This window comes from Molothrus aeneus, chromosome Z (genome assembly GCF_037042795.1).
Source record: "Molothrus aeneus isolate 106 chromosome Z, BPBGC_Maene_1.0, whole genome shotgun sequence".
Taxonomy (NCBI): domain Eukaryota; kingdom Metazoa; phylum Chordata; class Aves; order Passeriformes; family Icteridae; genus Molothrus; species Molothrus aeneus.
In genome coordinates, this window is record NC_089680.1 from 67,604,957 (window position 1) to 67,625,737 (window position 20,781).

Genomic DNA, 20,781 nt, shown 5'->3' on the forward strand with positions numbered 1-20,781 from the left:
TCGCCTTGAGCCCTTTGCTGCTTTTCCATGAGCCCTGATGGCGGTCCTCGGCCAAGGGTCCCCGCAGCCCTTTCCAGGGCTGGCAGAAAAGCTCCCTCAGTGACAGAATCACAGAATCGCTGCCTTGGAAGACAGCCAGTTTCAAAAATGATCGAGTCCAACCTATTTCCTGACACCTCTACTAAAGCACGGCAGCGAGTACCACATCCAGTCTTCTTTTAAAGGCTTGCAGGGATGGTGAGTCCACCAGCTCCCCGGAGGGGTCTGTCCCAGGAAGAACCAAGATAACACTGGGGCCTTCTACCCCCCTCCCCGGCGCTTGGAGCTCTGCAAGTTTGTCTTTCTGCTTAGGCAAAGGCCGTGGCAAAGGACTGGGAAAAGTAGTCACAAATAGAGTAGTCTACAGAGCTCTAAATAGATGTGCAAGAATACAGAAAAGATAGAAAAGAAAAAAAGGCAAAACCCAAATGGCATCAGCAAAGTCTTGGGCATGAACACATAGCTGCAGAGGGTCTTCTCAGCCCTATTTCTTTGTATTTCTGGGAAGCAGAGGAATCCTGCTGGAGCCTCTGGGGAGATGGGTTTGGGAGATAAAAGTTCATTGCTTTTTTTCACTGTGGGGCAGCTCCCTGACATCAGCTGAGCCTCTCTCCAGCCTGATGCCTGCTGTGCTAGTTGCAGCAAAACAATTGATGGCAGACAGAAGACACTGACACTTGCAGAGATGTGCCTTTTTCCAGTGCGAGATTGCAAAGGAGCAAAGTTTTGCCATTTGGGCACACTCCTCCAGGTTTCTTTGCTCAGGCCTTTGGTGAGCAGAGAATACATCTACATGGAAAACTTTTGACTAGACAGGATCTTTTGGGTCCATTGTCCCCCAAACTTGCGAAAAGCTGGTCCCGTTGTAATGCCAAGTAACGAAGAGCAGCACAAATGACACAGAGAAGCCATGGCAAAAGAGGAAGTGGAGCGGCCCAATGAGGAAAGCATGTGGTGAGACACTGGCACATCGAGTGAGCTGCACTCCCAGAAGCTCTAGGCTGGCAGGTCCTGGTCTCACATTCTCCATTTCAATTTTATTTATTTGTTGTTTGTTTGTTTGTTTATTTATTGAAAAGCAGGGCACCGCTGACCAGGGAATGATTGGCATCTGACTCCATTGATTCAGAAGGCTGAACAATTTATTAAAAGTATATTATATTCCATTATACTACACTATATTAAAGAACACTATACTACAAAGAATACTAAAGAAAAACCTGTGGCTGTCTTGTGACAGCCAGGACACAGCATTGACCCAACAGGCCAATTAATATGAACAACCAGAATCCAATTAGGAAGTCCCTTCAAGTAAACAATCCTCTTAACACATTCCACATGTGCAAAACAACAGGAGCAGCAAGCAGAGTTAAAAAATGTTTCCTCTTCTTCTCTCTGTACTTCTCCAGGAAAAATCCTCTGAGAGAGAATTCTCTCTCTGTTCAGAGAATGTGAATGCCACATTTATTTAACTTTTTAAAATCATCAAAAAAAATATACAATTAAAAATAAGTAATCAAAATTTCAAGATACAATGAAAAGACAGTTATTCAGAACTACATCTAAAGATCTGAACATATGTAACATCTGCAACTATAAAGCCTAACATATAAATCCTAATCTTCCAACAGTCTTCTAGCAGGTGCCAACTTCTTCCTGTGCTTGGAGGAATGAGGGCTCTTCTGGACAGGAGGCAAGGACTTCGTGGTGGAGAGACAATGGGAAGTGTGCAGAGAAAACTTCTTGGTAAGAGTGTAGCCAGTCAGGCCTGCAAAGTGGAAACACAGAGAGTAACAGAGGCTGCAATGCAAACCTAAAGCAGCTAAAGGTACGTTTCATGGGATACATTTCCTGGAAACTTTTCAATAGTTGAACAGGGAAACATGCCCCTGCTGGCAGACACTTGAGGCAGGCCAGGGCGATACCCTGCCCCACTTCCCCAGAGCTAGCACAGGAACAGCCCGACCTCTGGGCTGCCCTGGGACAGCAGGGAGCCCAGAGCCCTGTGCTCTCCAGGAAAGGCTCAGCTGCACATGCACCCTCCTGCTCCTCTCCCTGCCCCACATCTCAGCAGCCCTGCAGCTCCACGGGGCACTGGCAGCAGCACAGCTCCTTGCAGGGGGCACATGCAGGGCACAGCTGTTCCCTGGCAATGCGCACAGCCTCTCTGGGCTGCCACAAGACCCTTCCTCCCACCAGAGAGCGGCCCGGCTCCCACCTTACCTCTTTGTGAGGCTGATCCATGCTTGGTCTTCACTTTGTCCTCAGCCTGGAGTTGCTTCAGGCCCCCCATACCATGACTAGGAAGGGCAATGGAGAGAGCGGGGGCAGATGCACACCCTTCCTTAGTGTTTTGTTATTTTTGGCACAGCTAACAAGTCCCATCCGGAGGTGTCCAACTCAGCACTTGGTCAGCTCTCTGGAGAACATCAAACCTTCACCAGCCCAAAAGGCTGGAGAGGTTTTCCTGCATGTGTGGAGGCTTGCTCTCAGCACACTTAATCATCTGGGTGCCCATCACATGGCAGAGGGCACAGGCAAGCTTGGTGACCACGGCGCAGACGTTGGCGCTTCGCACAGGCAGCGCCTTGTTCTCCAGGCAGCACCAGAGCACGGGCAGGGCGTAGCGCTGCACCACTTCAGGGCTCCTGGCATGGACCCATTCCACAAGCACTGCCGGGACAGAGACACAGCTCCTTACCCACCAGCCTCAATGCAAACAAGGATCTACCTCTGGGTTTGCTTCTTGGAAGCCTCTCTGGCCAAGATCAGTGAAATAGCACACAGAGCCCCATGGCCCAGAAATGGGCATTGCAGCTGATCATCCTTGAAACAGAACCACCAACCCCTCAGGAGCAATTTCTCCAGCCAGAGCTTTGTACCTGTGGCAGACTTTGTACCTTTACTAAATCATTTCACAATCTGTTTCTGCATGAACAATGACTGAAATGTCAAACTTCCTTTTTTTTTCCATTAAGAAGTTGTCTAAACCCACACGGAAGATTTGGAAATGCACCCTAGAGAGGCAATGGAGAGATTTCTAATAAAAGGGATGATTCCATCTTTGTAACTTTGATGCCAAGGGCCAAAAGTCTTATCTGGCTCTTCCCTTTGCTCTGTGGCATGCAGCAAAGGGCAGTATTAGAACACACTTCAAAACTCCAGCCCACCAGAGATGGCTGCTGCTTGACAGCTGGATGAGAAACATCAGTGGCTAGCTGGTGTCTCTGGCAGAATGCTTTTGTGGCTTCCAGCAAAGAGCTGTTGCAAACCTCAGGGTGCCTTAGAGAATTACCCATTGCCCTGGCATTTGAGCATCTCCACATTTTTATGGCATTTCCCCTCTCAATGTTAATAGCATTTTTCCTTATAATGTCCACTGAAATAGGGGTAATAGAGAGAGAAGAATAATACACAGGGGACTGAAATTTAACCAAAACACAATTGCTTCCTAACATCATTGTGTCTGAAATCTGCTCTCTGCTCATTTTCTGAACTATATCAAACACAGACAAAAAATGACTACCAACAGGTTTCTTGCATGGCAAATCTGGCTGAGAGATCAAAAGCTGAAATACGCTCTGGAGTCCATTCTTATTTTCTGATCATGCAAAATGTTATGCAGTAGCCATTTATTATTCTGTGGTGGAAGAGACTTCATTTTCTCTATGCTGTTAATCCACCAGCACCTTAATGCGACAATTCAACACTGAAACATCTCCTGAAAGTACCCAAAACCAATTCTGCTAAGCAGAAAAAGGGTTATGGTACCCATTTTATATTGGGAGCTCATTTGAGTTTAAATGTCATTAAAGACATTGGTGACTACTTAACATGAGGAGCAAGCTGTCTGTTCCTACTAAATCTCAGAGAGAACATCTGCTCTTTCTAAAGTAGTCCTAATTTATGCTTAATTCCTTTCTTTGAAAAAGAGATCAAAATGTCTGCAAAACTAAATTCCCTATGGCTGGAGATCTACTTTATTAAATGCTCTTTAAAGGGCCTTTGACATCCTAATCACTGAACATGCCCTTTTGAGATTCCCAATGAAGACACCAAGTGTATTACACCTTGCATTTAAAGATGTTGGCATAATTAGCAGTGGATTTAGCCCCAGTTCATGCAAGGCTATCAGTTGTCTTCTCTACTATCTATTGAGATTATCATTTTTCCATCCCTTGGCTACTGCTGACATAGCAAGCTCCTCTGAGGAATCAATTATCAGCTGCATTTGTAGCATTTTGGACAGTGCAGACACAGGAAGACACTGTCTGCACACGCTGAACTGCTCAGTCCAGTGCCACTTGGACAGCAGAGGCAGGGAGCCCCAGCACTCTGCTTCTGCCCCTGTGTCCCCAAAGCCTGCCTTGCACTAAATCTGTGCCTCTAAGAGCTGTGTTGAGTTTTGACCTAAGCTGTGACCCCTAGGCTCTGCACGGTTCAGCCTCAAAACTTTCCAGGAGAAAAACAAGGATTCTGTGAGAACAAAACAGATTCCCTGAAACAGGGTTTGTCACCCTTTTCCCTTAAGGATCACAGATGTCCCTGGGCTTCCAAGAGAGGAGCCAGCTGGGGTACTTTTTAGGCCCTCCTTCTCCTGCAGGTGGGTTCTGAGATGCCCCAGTGAGAGCTCAGCCCCCAGGCCGAGCTCTGCCCCCATCTCAGATGCTGCACAGCTCTGCAGCAGCCAGGGAATGCCTTCCAGCTACACCTGCCTTGGCTATTGGGCAGGAGGGACAAGCTCAGCACCTCCTGATTTGGAGGAGCTACTCTGCTGTCTGTTCACAGGCATTCCCTGTAAATACTCCCCCAGAGACTTCTTGGCTTAGAAGGGGAGGCCATACCTGTGATACGCTCTGTGACATCCAGCAGGGCTTGGCCACTCAGTTTGCTCCATTGGTTGCTGAGCTCTTTCATCAGTGACACTTCATCTACAAGTGAAACACACGTTTCTGCTCACTTGTGTGAGGGCATAGCAGAAAGGAGAGTGAGGAGGAGGGAAAGAGCAGGGGCAACCCCATTTTATACAATAAAATCAACTTCTGCTGATTTTTGATTCCTTTTTGTCTTTCCTTCCAGCCTACTTGGCAGAGTTTTAAATTCCAAAAGAAAAGCTCTCCTTTCACATTTGTGAATCCAAAGTTGTCTGCTGTACCAGGAGCTATGTTAAAATATTTCACATCAGGGACCTCAACAGTTCAGTCACATGGAAGCAGTGAAAAAGTTTTGCATCCCAGAGCAAAAGGGAAGAAGCCCATATTGGGACACAGAAAGGCACTGACTCAGGCAGTTTGTGAGTTCACAGAGCAGCTGAAGTGGAGAAAGTGGAAACTCCCCTTGAAGACCTGCCTCTTCAACACTCCGTTTTTCAGGCATTTTCAGAGCGACATAAATCTCTGTGGCAAAGGAATTTACAGCAGCCCTTGCCTAGGCAGGTATATGCTGTTGCCATCTTGCCCCATGCAAAACAACATGTGGAACAAGGCATCATTGACAGCTGGATTTAGACCTGTTTGTTCTAAAGAAATGAACTTGGTGAATCATCAGTTCCTCTTTGGAAAAAGAAGACAAAGAAGAAAGGTGGGAAATAGGCAGCTAATGCCTCTAATGTAGAGCCTTCCAGGTGGCTGCTCTGCAGAAGCTCTGATGGGCCGGTGTCCCTTCATGCCAGCAGCAAAGCTGGTCATTTGGGAAGTCAGACAGGGCCCAAGCAAACTCCAAAACTCCTTTGCCTCTGAATTGTAGCAAAGCTGGAGTCCAGGACTTGCTCTTCAGACAAGCAGCACAGAGCCAAGGGAGCCTGGGACTGTTGGGAAATGCTGCTGCACATTCCAGCCTGTTGGGGACTGGTGCATAAGGACTGCACCTGCACAGCTCCTGGTGGGTGTCAGCTGGAGCGTTCCACAGACAACAACAGCTCCCAAGGCACTCAGCGCTCTCTCGTGTGGGACAGACAGAGACACGGCTGAGGAGAGTCCATGCCAGGGCTCAGCCTTACCTAAATGAGCAACGGATTTGTCCAGTGCCTTCACAGCTGCGGCATGAACCCCAGGATCCTTTGAGTTCAGGTTCTTTGTTATGCCTTCAACCAAAGGGGTCATCACCGGCTTCAGGGCATCTTTCAGGAGTCCAATGATTTCTGCCAGCACGTCCAGCGCCTTTTCCTTCACTCTCTTGTGGGTGTCATTTATTCTCAGGACAAAATAATCAAAAATCTGTGGAGAGAACAAACAACATGAAAGCTGGATTAAAATGACCTTGTTTGAAGAGGGGATGTAGAAATGAGCACTCAGCAATATAAAAGATGAAAGTGGTCCTTTCTGTCAGGTCAGCCCTTGCTTGCACAATTTCACTGTTTTCCTGTGGGAATGGTTGCACTGGAATGGTTGCACAACCTGATGCTGCTGGAGAGATTTTCATCTGTTTTTAAGAGGTTTGGCTGGGGCCAGAAATGTTCCTATGGTATTTCTCTCCATCTATAAATCATTAAATCAATTCCATTTATTACTGTAAAAGGCTACCTTTGCTTTACAAGTATGGAAGCAGATATTTACCATGCCCATTTTTCTATACAGTTGCCTCAAGTACTGAGGGCAGTTATGATTTTATCAAGACTGTGGCTGGAGGAGATCTAAGTTTTATTTTGTCTGTCTCAGAACCTGTGCCTGGTGAAGTGCAGGACTCTGATCAACTCTTCCAGGATCCAGACCATCTCTCTAACAGGTGGACTTCTGAAATGGAATGTGCTCTACAGCTCTCATTAGAGCAGGTTCAGTGCCTTGACAGCCACATCATCAGGCACCATTTTCTGGAAAAAGGGAAAAAGCAGCTGCTGGGAGGAGAAGGCAGAGATCCGTTCTTAGCTGTTTTCCTCCTTTTCCAAAGAGAAAAAAGGTCCCCTCAAGAAGGGTGAGCACCATCTTTACCAAGAGGAATAGGGATGAGGATGGAAATGAGTAGCCAGAGTTGTGCTTGTGCAAGACAAAATGGAGTTTACAGAAGTATCCTTTTAAAAATAACTGGGTTTAAACCAACCCAGCCTGATACTTCTCTTCCCCAGGAAAACCCATCTTTGGTCTGGAGAATAATTGCCATGCTTTCAAGGGCTGGTTTTCCCTTCACTTCACCCAGCTAGCAGTAGGAGACAGCAGCAGTTACACCAGCGAAAATTCTGCCATCATCTCTGATGAACAGCAGCAATAGGCACCTGCCAGACCTATACAACTAGACTGAAATAACTTGTCCTGAAGCCTGGACCAGAATTAAATTTGTCTGGGTAAGAGGGAACCAGCCTGTCCCAAACAACCAGGGTGTAGTGCCAAGACACACTGAATTAAGTTTGCTTCTCCAGGCTTGGGAAAGGAGCAAAAGGAAAAGAGCAATGAAGATGCCCTACATACTTGGACAATGTTAGTGGAGATGAGCTGGGGGCTGGTTTTGGACAGGTCTAGGAGGAGTGCCACTCCTTCCATCCGTGTCTGAAACCCCTTGGCTTCCAGGAGATGGTAAAGCTTCTGGAGTGACTCCCTTCCTTCCACAGCTGCTGGTAATCTGACCTGGGCTTTTGCACGGTGTAGGAGGTGTCCATCAGAGGTAGATTTCACCCTGGAAAACAAAACCAAATTAGGGCCTGTTGCTGATAATACCTTCAGTTAATTGTGAGCCAAACATCCTGACAAGTTTTCCTAACAATGTGATTTCAAGCTAGAAAATCTTGAAGCTCTGAAGAACAATGTGGACCTCGTGACAATCATTACGGGAGACAATCTGCAAGTGGCATTCTCATCACTGCTCCCTCAGGAAAACCAAGGATGAGATGCACCTGATCTATCTTCAGATGCCTTCCAAGGCACACAGGTCACATTGCTTTGTGGGGAAAGGGAGACACTACTTCCAAGTTTAAATGCCTCCTCATATGGCACGTGTGTGTCTTATAGTAAGGAAACTCATCACTCTGGAGAAGTGTCTCAACAACCAGGCATGAGAATCTGGAAAAGTAGCTCAGATGCATCTGAACAGGTGAACAGGGGCATATCTGAAGGATCCAGAAAATCAGTAACAGAGATAGAAACAGAAGCCAGACCTCCAAGAATTACAGTCACATTTCCTTTTCTTCCCTAGAGACTAGATGCACAACTTAACAAATTCTCTGGGAGTAATCCCCTTGGATGAACCTGTCTCTTCCATGAGCACGGGAAGATGCTGGCCATGCTACTGAGGCATGTGGTCACTTTCCTGCCACCGCTGAGCAGGACAGAGCTCAAGAAATTCCCTCTCTTATCAGAGGAGCAAGTAGCTCTGCCAGTGGCATGAAGAGACAGCAAGGACCAAATTCCTATCTTCAATGCTGATTGCAGCACAGGGGGAAATAAACCAAACATGCTGTCCATCAAGCAAACTCTATGAAGGAAAGGAATACCAAGACAAAAGTCCACATTGAGACACCTGTTGACCAAAATGGCTCAGGAATTGCCTTGCTCCTTACTACTCAAACTTGGCACTGTTTGAGGGTAAGAAAACCATGATTCAGCCAGGCCAAACCACATGGATGGGAACTGCTTGTTTGGGGAATGGCATGTTGCTTCTAGACTGGGACTTCTCATTAAAACACCCATCTAAAAAGGGTGTTTTATTTATCATTCCACTTGGATGAAAAAAAAACCTGGTTGAATTTACTTGTCTCAAGGCAGGCAGCAGAAACTCTGCCCTCTCCTAGCCTGCACAGCACTGCCCTTGCCACTGCACTGGATGGGCTGAGCTGCAACCAATGGATGTCTTTCTGTCACCCAATTTTTGTGGAAAGCCCTCCAGAGAAGTTGTGTTCAACACAATGCAGAAGGAGACGTTTTTTATCCTAGAGCATTTGTAGGAAAAGGAAACAATCTCTTGCACTGGTCATCTCCAGCAGAAAGATTTTTCTGTGGAAGAGGCGTGTCGAGCTTGTCATGTGCTTTGTCACATCTGACAAAAGTGCTCAGTACCGTTTGCTAGAAGGCACTGTGGCCTGGGGCTCCTTCGAGCCATCGTTCCTCTTCTCCACCGGCTCCTTGACAGATGGGCGTTCGCCCTTCTGCTTTTCCATCCCCTACAAAGACATAGAGAAACCCTATGAATCTTCAGAATATAAAATAGGAAATTCCCTCTTTAAAACACAAGTTAGAACCTGGATCAATGTAGTACCAAGGCTTAGGGAAACACTTCCTAACTTACAGAAATAAACAGACCAGAGATTCATTGGTGCCAACTCTTTGTTTTCAATAGCCCAAGGCAGGTTATGGGTGCTAGCACACCGAGCAGCAGTCTAAATTCCCAAATTCACTAGTCTTGAGCATAAATGGGAACAATGCAAACTGATAGGCAATGAGTGGTCTTAAAGGAAGCAGCAGAAAAAATTGGACTCTGGGGGTTGGCCCATTGTGTTGGAAGTTGATTTGGTTCAATGCTCACTCTCCCTGCTCCTGCACAAAGGCACACTCCCCAAGCTTCTTCCAGCTCCACAGGGCTTGACAGCAGGGCAATATTCCCAAAAGACAGAGAGAAATTGTAGTAACTAGGACTGACTTGGACATCTTTTGTATATTTGGAAGTTTTCTTGGCAGTGTTACTTGCAGTCACTTTTGCAAAGACTCTGTTATCCTCAGACTTTGTTATCTTCTGTTCTCACTTAATTGCTTTACTGGGGGCAGAGTCAGTAGGGAGAGCGTGGTGGGGGCTTACGCTTAAATGTAAACCCATGTTCTCCTCTTTCCCTTTCCTCTTTGTGACTGATATTCAAAATCTTCAAAACCCCACTTTTCCCCTAATAATAGCAGTTCCTTTGTGGCCTGCAGATGAACAGGCTGAGGATTAACAGCTCATTCCCAGGAGCAAAGTGATTCAGCAGAAGAGGAATGAGATAAAGACAGATTTGGTATGTTTGGTCTCGTATTAGCAGTGGTAATACTTGGACAAAGGAAGCATTTCTTCTGCCAAGCACTTACTTTCTTCTTAATTCTTGTCAGGATATCTTCCAGGTCATGCGTGGAAAGAGATTGTTCCAGGAGCATTTTAAATTTTTGATGACTCAGCAACATCTTCACCATCTCCTGGCCATAATGCCTGAGGAAGGAAGAAAGGAAGGATGGCAGAAAGAAGGGAGAGAGGGAGGCAGGAAGGAAACAAAAGAACAGTGAACCAAGGAAGAGTGTTAACAGAAGGGGCTGGTACCTTAAACTCATCAGGTGCAATCCTTGCATGAGAAGGCACAACCTACTCAGCAAAGAGGGAGATTTACCTCCACTTGACACTGCACAGTGTTGTCAGCTGAACACAAGAAGCAAGAGGAGAACATGGGGCCACAGGAAAACACCATTCACTCTGAAACTGTGGGTGTTCCCAGGGATCAAGCAAAACACATCTGCTTTGTTGACAGAGTCTATTAGCAGTGTCCTGCTGCCATTGCACAATAATTTGCCTTTCTTTAACTGGCAGAGAAGCCAGGACAAAACACCTCCTGCATCCTGTTGATTATTCTATACTATATGTATGCACAGGGTCAGCTAGTTGTTCTGGTGTTCTTGGCAACTATTAATGGGAACTTCATCATCAAAGTAAGGGGATCTTGGTGGTTTGGGTTGATTTTGCCACTAGGAAACCACAGTTTTCTTCAAGAAGAAAGTTGGAGGACAGTGTGCCCCACGTAACAGCATTGTAGAAATCTGCAGAAGGGGTTTAGGAAGAATGAATACATTGGCTAAAGACCCCTGAAATATTTCTAGGAAAGTCTTCGTGACTTTGCCAGAAACAGATGTTTGGGATCCTTCAGTGATAAACATTAGCGAACACTTTGGCTTTGTGTTGTATACCTAAGGCCATAATAAACTCTTGTACTGGCTAATATGAGCTCTTTTGAACTCAGTAAAGAATACTTCAAGTCACAGGAAGTTGGCAATGCTCCTTCTTGCTGGCCAACCTCAGGTTTCCCACTACAGTCATTTCCCCAGGCAACCCAGAGCAGCGGTCACAGCACCAAGCCTGACAGAGCTCAAGAAGCGTTTGGACAATGCTCTCAGGCACGTGGAGTGATCCTTGGAGTGCCCTGCACATGGCCAGGAGCTGGACTGGATGACCCCGATAAGTCCAATCCAACGCAGCATATTCCACGATTCTGTGACCCTCATCCACACAGTGAGGTCACGTATTATTTCCTTGAGTTTCCACTCTTTTGTAGTTTTACCTTTAAAGCCAAAGACAAAACAGTTTTCCTGGTTTTGGAGGTGAAAGGAAGATCATTACCTTGTGTCCTTGTGACAGTCCTGAGCCAGTGTCCCTGCCACGTGTGCCAGCCTCTCAGCCCTGGGGGTGCCTGCAAGCTTGGTGACTCCCATTTTCTCCATCAAGGACAGGAGGAGTTCGGCCGCACACTTCCGCACCTGGACGTAGCGGCTCCTGGGAAGGAGAGAACAAACCCTGGGGCACAGGGACAAGGAGCAGCAGCAGCACAGGCCTTGGCCAGAGCCTGCTCCCTGTCCTTGCTGGGGGAAGGAGCCTGGGCTCTCCCTGCAGCTTCAGGCACCTGCAGAAGGTTCTGTCCTCAGATAAACACAAAGTTAGCATTGTACAGAAGGACTGCCTGCATGGAAGAGGGAGGAATTCCGTCTCCCTGCACTATCTGATATTTCATTTCTTTCCCAAAATTTACTCGAAGAAAGATTAAAGTAATAGATCGCATATGAATTATTTAGAAATTAAGGAAAATTCATGCAGACCCATCAGAGGGCACCCACTACACAGAGCTGCAGCAGGATGAGGCTCTTTCCACCCATTTCTTCCCACATCTGCAGACCTCTGGGATGAAACAAATGCAGGGAAAACACACTGTGGGGCATGAAGCTGCGGAATATCCAGCAATACAGCCTCTTTCTTCTGTGAGGCTTGGCAACAGATACATCTGAGTGCTTTACCCTATTGCAAAGCTAAGGAAAGGGGGGCAGTCAGTTTAGCCAGGTTGTCCTGATCTAGAGATTGTCTCTTGGGAACTATCAGGCACCAACACTTAGGGCAGCATTTGCTTCAGCTGTCCCATGGCACTCGGCCTGTGAAGGGGCCTGTGAAGTGATTCATCATCTCAAGGCTAACATGAAACTTCATTTTGAATAGAAAGCAGAGCTCTAAGGCCAGCACAGTCACACAGGGCTCCTTATGGCACGAGCTGCACCTGCTGTGCAGGCTGTGCCACACCCAGCACATTCTCCCCCATGTGCTCCACACCCCAGCAAGGACCCTCCTTATTTCTCAGGTTAATGGCATCATGAGGAAAACGTGGTTTTCCCCAGGGCCTCTGTGGTTAGTGCTGTGAAATATCAAAGAGCGCTCACAGCTGCAATTGCAATTGTCCCTCTTCCCACAAAAGCACAAGGCTCTATCCTTAGCCTTTGCAGGCACTTGCATTTCCCCACTGTTCACCATATCTAGGAAACTCTGACAGACTGGGAGAACTCCAGGAAGCAGCAGGAAACTGACTCAGAGGAGCTTTAGTTTGGATATCAGGAAAAAATTTTTCACCCAGAGGGTGCTTGGGCCCTGCAACAGGCTCCCCAGGGCACTGGTCACAGCACCAAGCTGACAGAGTTGAAGAAGCATTTGAACAATCTCAGGCACACAGGGTGACCCTTGGGCTGTTCTGTGCAAGGCCAGAAGCTGGAATTGATGATCCTGAAGGGCTGCTTCCAACTCCCCATATTGTATAGTTCTGTGATTCTGTGACCCAATGGGCTGCAGGAGGGCAGAAATAGGTGGCAAGAGGAAAGAAATGAGGTTGATGGGAGAATCGAGTACCTGAGTCCAGAGAAGATGCAGGATGCCGGACCCTTCCCTCCCAGCATTCCCATTCTTTCCCTCATCCCTCCCCTCACCCACACACTAGAAGGTGAAGAATAGCACTAAATGAAGAAGAACCTACTTGACTCCCTTGTCCATGAGAGCAGTCATTGCTCGTGCAGGAGTCACGTTCTCCACCATGATCCCCAGGCTCTGAGAGGCTGCCTTCTGAACAAACTCTGGTGAGTTCCAGACCATCTGGAGAAGGACTGGAGCAACCTCATCCACCTGGGAATCCATGTCCTTCTTCAAGATTGCAAAGAGCTCTCCCAGTGTGACGATTGCAGAGTAGGACACCTTGGACCGGAGGTTGGTCACCTGGGGAAATCGGGAGGGGAAATATAATTATCACCTTGAACAGAAAACCACTTGCCTTCAACACAAGTCCCAGGAAATGACAACACATCCCACTGTGTCCAGAGGATCGTAAAAGTACATTAAGAGCAGGAGAGCACAAGCACAGAAAGGCACTTACTCTGGCACCAATTTCTGACCTCACACCTGCTTACTGCAGGCCTAAAAAAATTTCACCTAAGTGTGAAATTTAACCTTTCTACAATGGGCACTACATTGATTTTAGGCTCTTTCACTAGAAAATTAAAACAAGGGCTGCTTTCAAATCATAAAGGCACAAGTCATAAAGATAAAAGTGTCGGATGCTCCTGTTCCGGAAAGCAACACCAGCAGTTGAAGCACTCAGACAGGAAACAGAAAACACAGGCTCAGGTCTACAGACTCATTTGCAGTGTTGAATTACAGCTTGGGCAGAGATTAGGATTCTGGCAAATAACATCATTAGTGTCTCAGTTTCTGCATTTGCACATTGCATTCAAATGGCACCTCATGACAAGTGCCAGATACCCAAGCTGCCAGTAAATACAGCTGCACGTACACACAGATCCTACAGACATTAGAAGTAGAAGGTCTAAAACCAGAAATGAAGGCAGTCCCTGAGCACACATGGAGATGAACAAGCACATATCTACTCTACAAGCCGTGTATGAAGTATGGGGAAGAATTCAGAACAATGTTCTCACCTCGCTGGTAACTGCCAAGCAAATCTCACGAAGTCGACAAAGCAGGACTGCTGCATGGGACTCAGCCAGGCGTGTGATGTTGAAGAGTCCCTTCTTCTTCAGTTCCCTGAAAGGCAAGTAACAAAAAGATTGATATTCCTCTCTACCCAAGAACTAGGCAGCACCCCCTGAAGTGACCAGGCTGGCAGCTCAGTCAAACAATGGGAGGTGCTTTTCAAGGAGCACTTAATGAAATGATGGAACACACTGCCACTGGATGTTGTGGCTGTCAAAAGCGTACACAAATCCAAGAGGCAAAGAGAGGGCTTTCAGAGTCTTCATTTGTGGACGTTTGAGAAGACAGCCTTTCTGAAAGCTCTGGCACGTGAAGTGCCTCTCCCACTACTTCCTAGAAGCTGTGAGGCTGGGCCATGCTGCTGTTTCTTGTCACCTCCCTGTACCTGTCCCTGAGACACAGTCCCAGCAGGCTGCTACTGGGACATTTTCCTTCTTTGTCAGCCCCAGCAGGCAGTTCAGCACTGAGAGTCAGCACTGCCACTCTGGAGCTGAGTTCCCCCTCCACAATCTAGGCCTGTCTGTCACCCACTCCACTCCACCTCACACATTCCCCAAAAAAGAAGCAGGATGTCCCAGAAGATTAAGATTCCATCTCTGGACAAGAACTGTTGAAACTCTGGCTTTCCCACAACACTCCTACCTAAAACAACCCCCACAAGAGCAACATGTTATTTAAAAGGTGCAAACAACTCCATCTCTCAGCACTTGCTTTGTGCAGGCCCTCAGCCACAGGAAGGTATGTGAGGCATCAGGGCTGCAGCACAGGGCTGCTGACCGATCCCATGGGCACCCCTGAGTGTCATCAGGACCCCCCATACCTGCAGAAGCTCTCTGTACCTCACAGGGCACCAAAGAGAAATGGGGAAGAGAAAGCAAAAGAGAAAGGGCAAAGCAAAGGGATCTGCACAAGGAGATGCATTGTGGCCAGTTTTTCATGCTTATCCCAGTGTGAATGCAGGCCTAAGCCCTGTGTGAATGAAGCATCCACCAGGGAGTGATCAAAAAGCCATCAAAAAGAAAACCATTATCATCTCATATTTGTAGGATTATCACCTCTGGGCCACCTTCTGCCTGTGTATAATTTTGGGACACATTGGGAGTATTGACAAAACATCTCAGTATTGACAAAACATATGAAGCAGTGAGAAGGAAATAGTTGACTTCCAAAAGTGCAAGATTCCTAGAGGATTTTATTTCTTTTTCCTTCTCTTCTGCCATGAGTGCTTCACCACTAATGACATGCTGATGGACTTGAAAGCACAACTCAGTCCATTTCTCAGAAAGAGGAACTCCCTGGAGCTGCTTCTGGGACTCACATGCAGGAGTCCCTGCCATTGCTGTCAGCAGTGGGAGCACAGAGGAATCTTACTCAGTCCCACTGGGCCAGTGGCCCAAGGCACCCAAATCTCTACACTCAAAGCTGCTGCCATCCTGCTTCTTGCCTTCAGCCAGCAAATCATCTCATGCCACAGCTTTCTCTCTTCCCTCAATATTTCCTTTGCAGCTCCATGGAGCAGCAGGCAAAGCAAGGAAACAGCACAGGCCTGCTGCAGCTGGAGCACTGCTGCAGAGCAAGGCCAAGAAAAGGCTGCTCTCCAATCTATATGCTCTCCCTGCTCTGCAGGGGTTTCACCTGTGCCCTTTGGCCCTCGGGGCTCTCAGGGCTCCGAGGCACGAGCAAGACACGCTTCTGACCGACCTTAACGCTCAGAGGGACACAGAGGGAACGGGGCCTTTCTTACCAGTCATCGCTGCCCAGCATGGAGAGTGCCTCCTGCAAGGACTGCTGTGGGTCTGAAGAGGCTCTGTCCTTCTGCCCATGCGCACGGAGCGGCTCCTCTTGGTGCTTGGCACCAGTGGCCGTCTGCGGGGTCACTGTAAGGAGAGGGTCGGCCATGGGCGCTGCAGCCCCGGGCAAGGCACCCGCCCTGGCGCGGCCTGCAGCCCCATCTCCCAGCCAGGGCTCTGTGTGACACACGCTGCCGCTGGGTCAGAGGCTTCCCTGCTGCCTGGATCCTGGGGCTCCTTGCTTGCTCCCAGCCTCCCCCAGCTGGGCACAGCTCCAGGCTGAACCTGACAATTGCCCCCACAGCGCCAGCTCCCAAGTGCCACAGGTGCCACAGCCAGCGGCAGCTTCCTGAGGCTGCAGAGCTCCCGCTCCCTGCGAAACAGCGCCCACAGCACTACTGGCCAGCCCAGGAGGGAACCCCTCAGGGGCCTCTCTTTTTTCGGTGTCCTCATTTCCCCCAACCCTGAGGACAGGGACACTCTGCAACTCCCTCAGGAAAGACCTGCAGCTGCCTTGTGACAGCGCCAAGCCAAGCCTGAACAACCCAGCCCTGCGGGGCCCGGCTCAATGCCCACGGAGCAACGACCAGGAAACAGCCATACCTGACCCTTCACATCTGACCTCTGTTTTCATTGACTTCAAATATTCTAGACAGAGGCAGCTGAGTGCACATCCATGTTAGCCTACTATTGGGAAGGGTAACATGGAATTACCCTTCCCAGTAAAAGGGAGTCTTTCATGCATTTTGTTCTTTCCAAAAATCATGAATCTTTCATCTTTTAGAGGTCCACACTGGCTGTATTTCAAAGATGCTAAGGTGAAATTGATTTGTCATCTAATGGATGTGTTTGCAAACTCAGCAGTTTCTAAGCTCTCTTGTGGAAAAAGCAATTTCCAGACGGGACAGTTGATAAAAAAAAGCCTTCCAGATGCATTTTGAGGATAAAAATAGGCAAATACAGATGCACATTGTTGCAGACAGACTCTCTTGTTAATCAATTGACCTGGATTTGCCTTAAATGAATTTCTTGGTAAAGAAAAAAAATTTACAAGGCATGAAAAAAATCAGATGATAAATGCATTTCTTATGAAACCCATTTGTCATGAAAAGCACTGTCAATCAAAAATTTTACATCATGTACTCAAAAGCTCATTTTCTAATGTGTAGATGGCAGCATTTGAGCTGTCTAAAATGAGGGAGTATAAATATTGCACAGACCCTAGATGAACTCTTCTAGACTCTGGAGGGTTTTTGTGCTACCTTGCATGCTCTCAGAAAGTATGGAGGAACCATAAAATCAAAAATATTCAGACAGGAGCTAATCTCGGTGTCACTGATGTACCCCAGTCACTGACATCAGTGATGGCACTGCAGAAGTATGTAGACACACACATCTAGATTCACTGTGAATGGAGAGCCACGTCAGGCTAGTTCTGGTCAATTCTGAACATGAAGTAGCATCACTTGGAAAGAGCATTCCAAGTATCATTCCTAGCTCCCTTCCTATAACCTCACCCTCCTTGGGATCACAGCACAGGCTGTGATCACTGGCTGTGTAGCCACAAAGGAGAGACAAGAGCCACTAGGGCTATCTGCTGGGTATTTGCTGCAGGCAGCAAACAGCCTGGGAGCAGCAGGCAGCCCCTCCTGGCTGCCATCTGCTACACACGGCCTCTGTATTGGGTGGGTGACACAGGAGGCGCTGCTTGTTCCCTCTTGGCATTGCAGGCCGTGGGATGGCGGCAGCGAGGAGCCATCGGGCACTTCTGGGAGCAGAGGCACGGCTGCACCACGCTGCTGACGGCCATGCAGAGACAGCCCTTGCTGGGATAGCAGAACAGCTGGCTGCAGAGCAGGACAGCAGCACAGGCAGAGGGCCCAGATGGTGAGTGGACAGCTGATGGTGGTGGCACTCGTAGGTGCACAGGGAGCACACCCTGGCAGACTGCCCCGCAGCTCATCCCTGCAGTCACAGCTGCCTCCAGGCACCAGTGCTGTAGTTTGGACTGCCAGGATGGGCAAAAGCCAGAGCTTAGGCCTTTACCACGACTTTATTCAGCTCCACTTTCTGATGGATCTCTGAGAACCAAACCTCTGCTACTACCAAACTGGAGTAACTCAAAAGTAGATTTGCTGTTCATTCCAAGGACAGGCTATGGGCTCAAGATCCCAGCTGTGATGGCTGAGGCAGGAAGCAGTTTGTGCTCCTTGTGCTCCTTGTACCGGAAAAATCCCGAGTGGGAAAAAGCTGCCACGGAGCAGGCTTACCTGAGGAGCTGCGTGGGAAGCTGCCATCCCCATGGATGACGTGCTTATTGGGCAGTAAGTGCACGTTGTCCTGCTTTCTCAAGACCTTCTTCTTCAAGGCACTACCAGGGTGTTTCATCTGCACACTAGGAGCTGTGCCATTGATAGGTGGTAGGCTAAAGGCTGCAGGGAGCAAAGAGGAGCTTGTAAGTGGAGGCAGCTGGACAGGGTGATGATATAAAGGGCCAGAAAATTTGCTGGAGCTGGGCAACGTCCCTTTGTTATTGCAAACAACTCCAAGTATAACAATGGTATACCACTTTATACCAAGTATAACGCTAACATGGGACATTGATCACGGAATCACAGAATCCTAGAAGAATTTGGGTTGGAAGGCACCTTTAACCACCATCTAGTCCAACCCCTGTGAGCAGGGACATCTTCATTGAGATCAGGTTCCTCAGAGCCCCATGTAAACTGGCCTTGAACACCTTCAAGGAGGGACCAACAACAGCTTCTCTGGGCAAATCCTGCCAGCTTTTCATCCCCTTCATTATACAAAAAATTCTCCCTAATATCTAATCTAAATCTACCCTCTTCTAGCTTAAAAGCAAACTGTGGTGATTCTTCCCCCAGGAAACCAGGAAAAGCCAGTATTGCTTTGCTTTTGTTCTGTTCCAGAGGCAGGCAGGGCAAGTTGCCAAAGAAAGTGCAGATAACCCTGCGTGATGCCCTCGGGCTGAGTGCTGCCTCCTCAGGGCCCTGCTGCCGCCCTGGGGCAGCGCTCACAGCCCTGCAGGCAGAGCCCCTCAGCCAGGATTCAGTCAGGAGCACTGCTTGCTCCTGGGGCTACAACAGAAGCCCTGGCTGGGGCTTCAGCACAGCTCTACAGCGCCAGCTCCTCAGCAGGGAGTGGCAGGAGAAGGATCGCTGGTGTTTTCATCAGAAGGAATTGAATTTGTTTCTTTCAGGTTGCAGCCTGGTTGAAAAGCATTCTTTTGGACTCACCTTCCTGGAGGCTGCTCTCCAGGAGAGAGTCTGAAGCCCCAGCGTACTTTGCAAGATAGAGTTTTCTACTCTGAAAGACTTTAGAGGTGAAGGTGGGAAGCTGCAATTCTGTTACTGACCCAGTGAGGCCATGGGCAAGACACTTCATGCCTCTGTATTTTTCTTTGGGCAACAGAATTAAATCCTAATGCAAGCTTCCACTCAGATGCAAGCGGAACAGCCCCCCCCAGTCTGATTGCAACATTGTGCAAAGGGCAAGCAAGTGGTTGAAAAGGATCACCACAAGTGTAGCCACCACTTACTTGCTTCAGCTGCATCCCCAGGCTCAACTATCTCTGGAGGAAGCTGCAAGAATCTTTTCTTTTGTCTTCTTTCCTTCATCTCTTCCACAATATGCTCTATGTCCTTTGGCTCTAAGTTCTTTTGAGCCAACTTCCACAATGCAGCACGGATCTAGGTGCAATGGAAATACAGTAGACTGTAAGCAGAGACACACAAACCAGACACAGCATCTCATCAGGAGCACAGAGTGCCATAGGCTTCAATGCAGCTCCATATACATTCCAATAGTTTCAGAGGAATGTCTCCAGTCCTCACCTGGATTACAATTACACACAGTGAGGTGGAACACTGTAGTGCCACAACCTTCCACTGCTGCAACTACAACCTATGTCAGGAAGCCCTGCTTGAAGCATGAAACTCATAGGAGTGCTCCAAGACAGATGAAGAGCTCACATGACAGTGAGCAGGCAGTTCAGTTCCTACAGGCCGTGGCAGGAGAATGAAAACCATGTGCAATACCCAGCAAGGAGGGCTAATGAGCTGTAGCTTAACACTCATGGCCAGCAATTGCAGCTGTTTCTCACTTCCTGGCTTCTGAGGGACTCAGCTCTCAAGCACTTGGTCTCTGAGACCAGCAGACCAAAAGGAGGACTCCTTTTGGTGAAAACAAGTTGCAGAAACACTGATGTTAATGAGCAGAAAAATTGATAATGAGGGGGCTGTGAGATACAGCCACAAAGGTAACCAGGAAAAATCAAACTCTCCCATTTGATTTTGCAGCCTTGCTTACACTCAACATTAGAATCTTTGCTTCTCTGCTTCCAAGGAATGCACTTTGCCCACGTTCGCGGATGTGTAGCTTGCTCTGCCATTCAGAACTTCTCTAAAACAGCCTTCGCACCTAAAGAACGCTTCTGGCGTCACCTTAGCACCATCTCCAAAACAGTGACCTTGGCACCACTGGAAATAGCCAGGCAATTGCCCTGTAGCTGTGAAATATATTCCCAAGAGAATCCCCCTCCTTATCCTCCAGGAGGAGAAGATTATGATTTTCAGTGACATTTTGGGCCAAGCACTAAACAGCCACTGGAAAGGAAGTCTGCTCATCCCTGTCCTTATCCCTTACCTTTCCAAAGCCGTCCCTCAGCTCTTTGTCCCTCGTAAGACCATCGCTGCTGGGGTGATCCGTCTCCTTGGCCTGGCTCAGTGGGATGCCTGGGAATGGAAGCAAAGGTTCCTGTAAAGCTCTGGCAGACTTCAAGCCCCCAAAAACGCCATGCTGGCCAAAAGGCAAGACATGTTCCAGATTGTAGAGCTCTCCTAAAACACAGAGATTGGGATTGAGAGCAGCAAGGTACAATGCCTAGGCCCTCTCCCAAGGGATGGGCCAGTGGCAGCAGACATGACATTACTCTGTTGGCCAGCAGCCTGAAACCTGCTGCATGACAAAGGCCTCAGGCCCT

The 20,781-nt window shown here is 48.1% G+C and overlaps 1 protein-coding gene across 1 annotated transcript; it reads right to left on the bottom strand.

Moving 5' to 3' along the window:
- Positions 1-1,655: 1,655 nt before the first annotated feature.
- Positions 1,656-15,888, bottom strand: LOC136569406 (TOG array regulator of axonemal microtubules protein 2-like). Its single transcript, XM_066569799.1, has 12 exons — positions 15,734-15,888; positions 13,935-14,040; positions 12,980-13,215; positions 11,314-11,466; positions 10,020-10,137; positions 9,021-9,124; positions 7,440-7,644; positions 6,038-6,254; positions 4,884-4,970; positions 2,481-2,712; positions 2,263-2,339; positions 1,656-1,807 (listed from the first exon to the last, which is right to left on the bottom strand). Exons 1-12 carry the CDS (start codon positions 15,886-15,888, stop codon positions 1,656-1,658), a joined length of 1,842 nt encoding a protein of 613 aa, XP_066425896.1.
- Positions 15,889-20,781: the final 4,893 nt, after the last annotated feature.